We start from the raw sequence: 2,517 nt of genomic DNA, 5'->3' as shown, positions 1-2,517 counted from the left end.
TTGTTGTCTCATTGTAGCTAACTTGACCATTGTGGGGATCATTGTGTGGTTGATTGTTAGTATTGCTTGGTCAACTATTTTTATTGTTTGCTTTGTTATCGCCGTTGTTTTTTGATTTTTATTGTCCATGTTGTTTAACTGTTTCATTTTGGGAGTAGGATTTGTTAAAGAAGGTTCTTTGGTCAAGTCAATCAGGGTTTATGTCGTTTAGGGAGGTTTAATCTTAATTCTATTGGCTTCATCCTCCTCCATCTTGTCGCCCTCTGTAGTGGCTTCTTCTACTATTGAATCTTTCTTGCTTCTTGATTGTGATTTTGTTTTTCTAACAAAGTGATAATTATTTCTTTAGCCTTCTTAAGATTTGATAAACTAACTTTAATCTAAGTGCACATAAATTATGGCTACCTTTTTTTCTCTCCCTCTTCTTTTTCTCTTTTTCTTTTTGTTTTTGTATGAATAGGTTAGGCTTGCACTTGCATATAAAATATCTTTATCTTTCTTTTTTCTTTTCTTTTTGTTTGTATCTACAAGAATTGACAACTACACTAAGCTCGTATTTGCATAACACAACGCTGAGTTTGATTGCTACCACTATAACACTTTGATTGCTACCACTATAACCCAGGTTGATTTTAATTACTACCACTATAACTTCTAGACAAATTGCACATTCCCCTAACAAAACACAAAACCTAAATAAAATTTGAATTAACAAATTTATAAAAAATACCTTAATAATAAACCCTATTATAAAAATTCTACCCCTTTAAAACACAATTATTATCATTAAATAAATATATATCGAATATTTCAAAACTAAACCAAATAAATATTAAATATTCACAAACCAATTTAATTTTCGTAAACTTGAAACACCATATTCATTACAATAGATAAATATCAAATATTCAAAACAATTTTTGGTTTCAAAATATTAATTTCATGTGAAAATGTCACACAAAACATTTGTGATGCAGGCCCATACATAGAGTTCACATAAACCGTGTCCCTGACAGTTTCCTGTGTAAAGCCCAAACCCTGACCATGGAGGCCTAACCATCAGACCCTGCAAGAACAAATATGTACTACGTTACAACCACAGAGAACATGGGTTCTCTGGTAACGGGGAAGATATTTAGAAGGGGGACAGAAATATTCATTAACAGATGGTACAGGTATTGGGATTATAGTCCTCTGTAACAACAGTATATGGGTAAGGCGGGTAGCTGCTTGGATTCAGATACACTACTTGTGGAGGATCCGACTTTTTCTCCTCTTTCTTCTCTTCTTTCTTCGCAGCTTCTGGCTTTTTCTCTTCTTTGGCAGGACCCACGCTCAGTAGCTCTGTGTATCCAAAACCAAATTTTCTCAGTTTTACTGTGAGAAAGACAGGATCTGCTTCCCCGATGACAGTTATCTTCCTCTCCTTCATATCCACTGTGACAGACTCTACCCCTGCAATCAAATATGTTATCACTATTCAGAAAACCCAATTCATTGTAACCAGAAGGGTGTAAGGGACAATGTTTATTGAGATTTACCTTCAACCCCTGCAATAGCCTTCATAGCCTTTCTCTTGCTTTTTTCGTCCTCAATCACCAATTTCAGCACCATTTTCTGCAAATACAATACATGAAGGGTTATTATTTTCAGAAAGTGGGTTTAATAATTCATAACATACAGAATCTCAGAACCATTAATTCTAGTTGAACAGAGCAAAGGGTAGCCTCATACCTTCATATTTGCCATCCTTCCAAAACTATCTCTGTGATCTGTATTGAAGCGAAGAAGCAGAATCTCGAGTCTTGTATATTTTTCTTAATCCCCAGAGCTATACTCTCAGTCGACCGCCTTGTGAGGGGGATTGGATATATACCATATATATATATAGTGTGTTACCTTGCTTCTTCGTCGAAACTTCCGACCTCTGGGTCGCTTCCCAATTCATTCTCAAGCCGCGTTATTTTTACAAAATGCCAAGAGTAACACCTGGCAAGATTATAACACTTTGACGGAATTATTGGTCTTAATACGTCTATGACTCCTTTTTTTCCAACGTGCCCCACGCCATGATGGGATTATGAGAGTTCCATGAACAACGCAGTGTGGCACTTCCACTGTATGTGGGGTTATTGTAAGGCTGGTCAACAATGACCAAGAATTTTTCGAGACTATAATGGATGGACCTTAGGCTCCCAGAATGCCAATTGAAAATGTAAAATATTATTTTTCTTAGTTTCTTGTTCAAAGATGGAATTTGCCAACCAAGAGCTGTACTTTAACGACATCTCCAAATTATTGTGATAAGACTGGCCTCTTCACTTTCGTGGAAGGCCAACTGCGGAGGAGTATCGCATTATGCATTTTGTTTTCTGGGGTCCATGTAGCATCGTACTGGATGGTGAGCTCATGAATATCATTTATATTAGTCACTATTTACAAATTTAAAATACTATATATAATAAGTTAATGATTGATTTATTGTTTTTCTATTTTGTTTATTGAATATTACTTTAT

General features: G+C 35.4%; 1 protein-coding gene across 1 annotated transcript; it reads right to left on the bottom strand.

The window, feature by feature from the left end:
- Positions 1-880: 880 nt before the first annotated feature.
- On the bottom strand, positions 881-1,890 carry LOC149177287 (heavy metal-associated isoprenylated plant protein 39-like). Its single transcript, XM_089420068.1, has 3 exons — positions 1,735-1,890; positions 1,542-1,617; positions 881-1,455 (listed from the first exon to the last, which is right to left on the bottom strand). The coding sequence occupies exons 1-3, from the start codon at positions 1,747-1,749 to the stop codon at positions 1,160-1,162; spliced, it is 387 nt and encodes a 128-aa protein (XP_089276194.1). The 5' UTR covers positions 1,750-1,890; the 3' UTR covers positions 881-1,159.
- Positions 1,891-2,517: the final 627 nt, after the last annotated feature.

Source organism: Pinus tabuliformis, chromosome 4_1 (genome assembly GCF_031772625.1).
Source record: "Pinus tabuliformis cultivar Carrire ecotype Pingquan chromosome 4_1, CPIR1, whole genome shotgun sequence".
Classification (NCBI taxonomy): domain Eukaryota; kingdom Viridiplantae; phylum Streptophyta; class Pinopsida; order Pinales; family Pinaceae; genus Pinus; species Pinus tabuliformis.
The sequence above is the reverse complement of the archived record's forward strand: the minus strand, read 5'-3'. Positions and strand labels throughout refer to the sequence as shown.

Bases quoted from the DNA above. Each gene is read 5' to 3' on its own strand.
- LOC149177287 (XM_089420068.1), bottom strand. The intron at 1,456-1,541 runs GTAAATCTCAAT...ATTTGATTGCAG, and splicing joins GGCTATTGCAGGGGTTGAAG to GGGTAGAGTCTGTCACAGTG.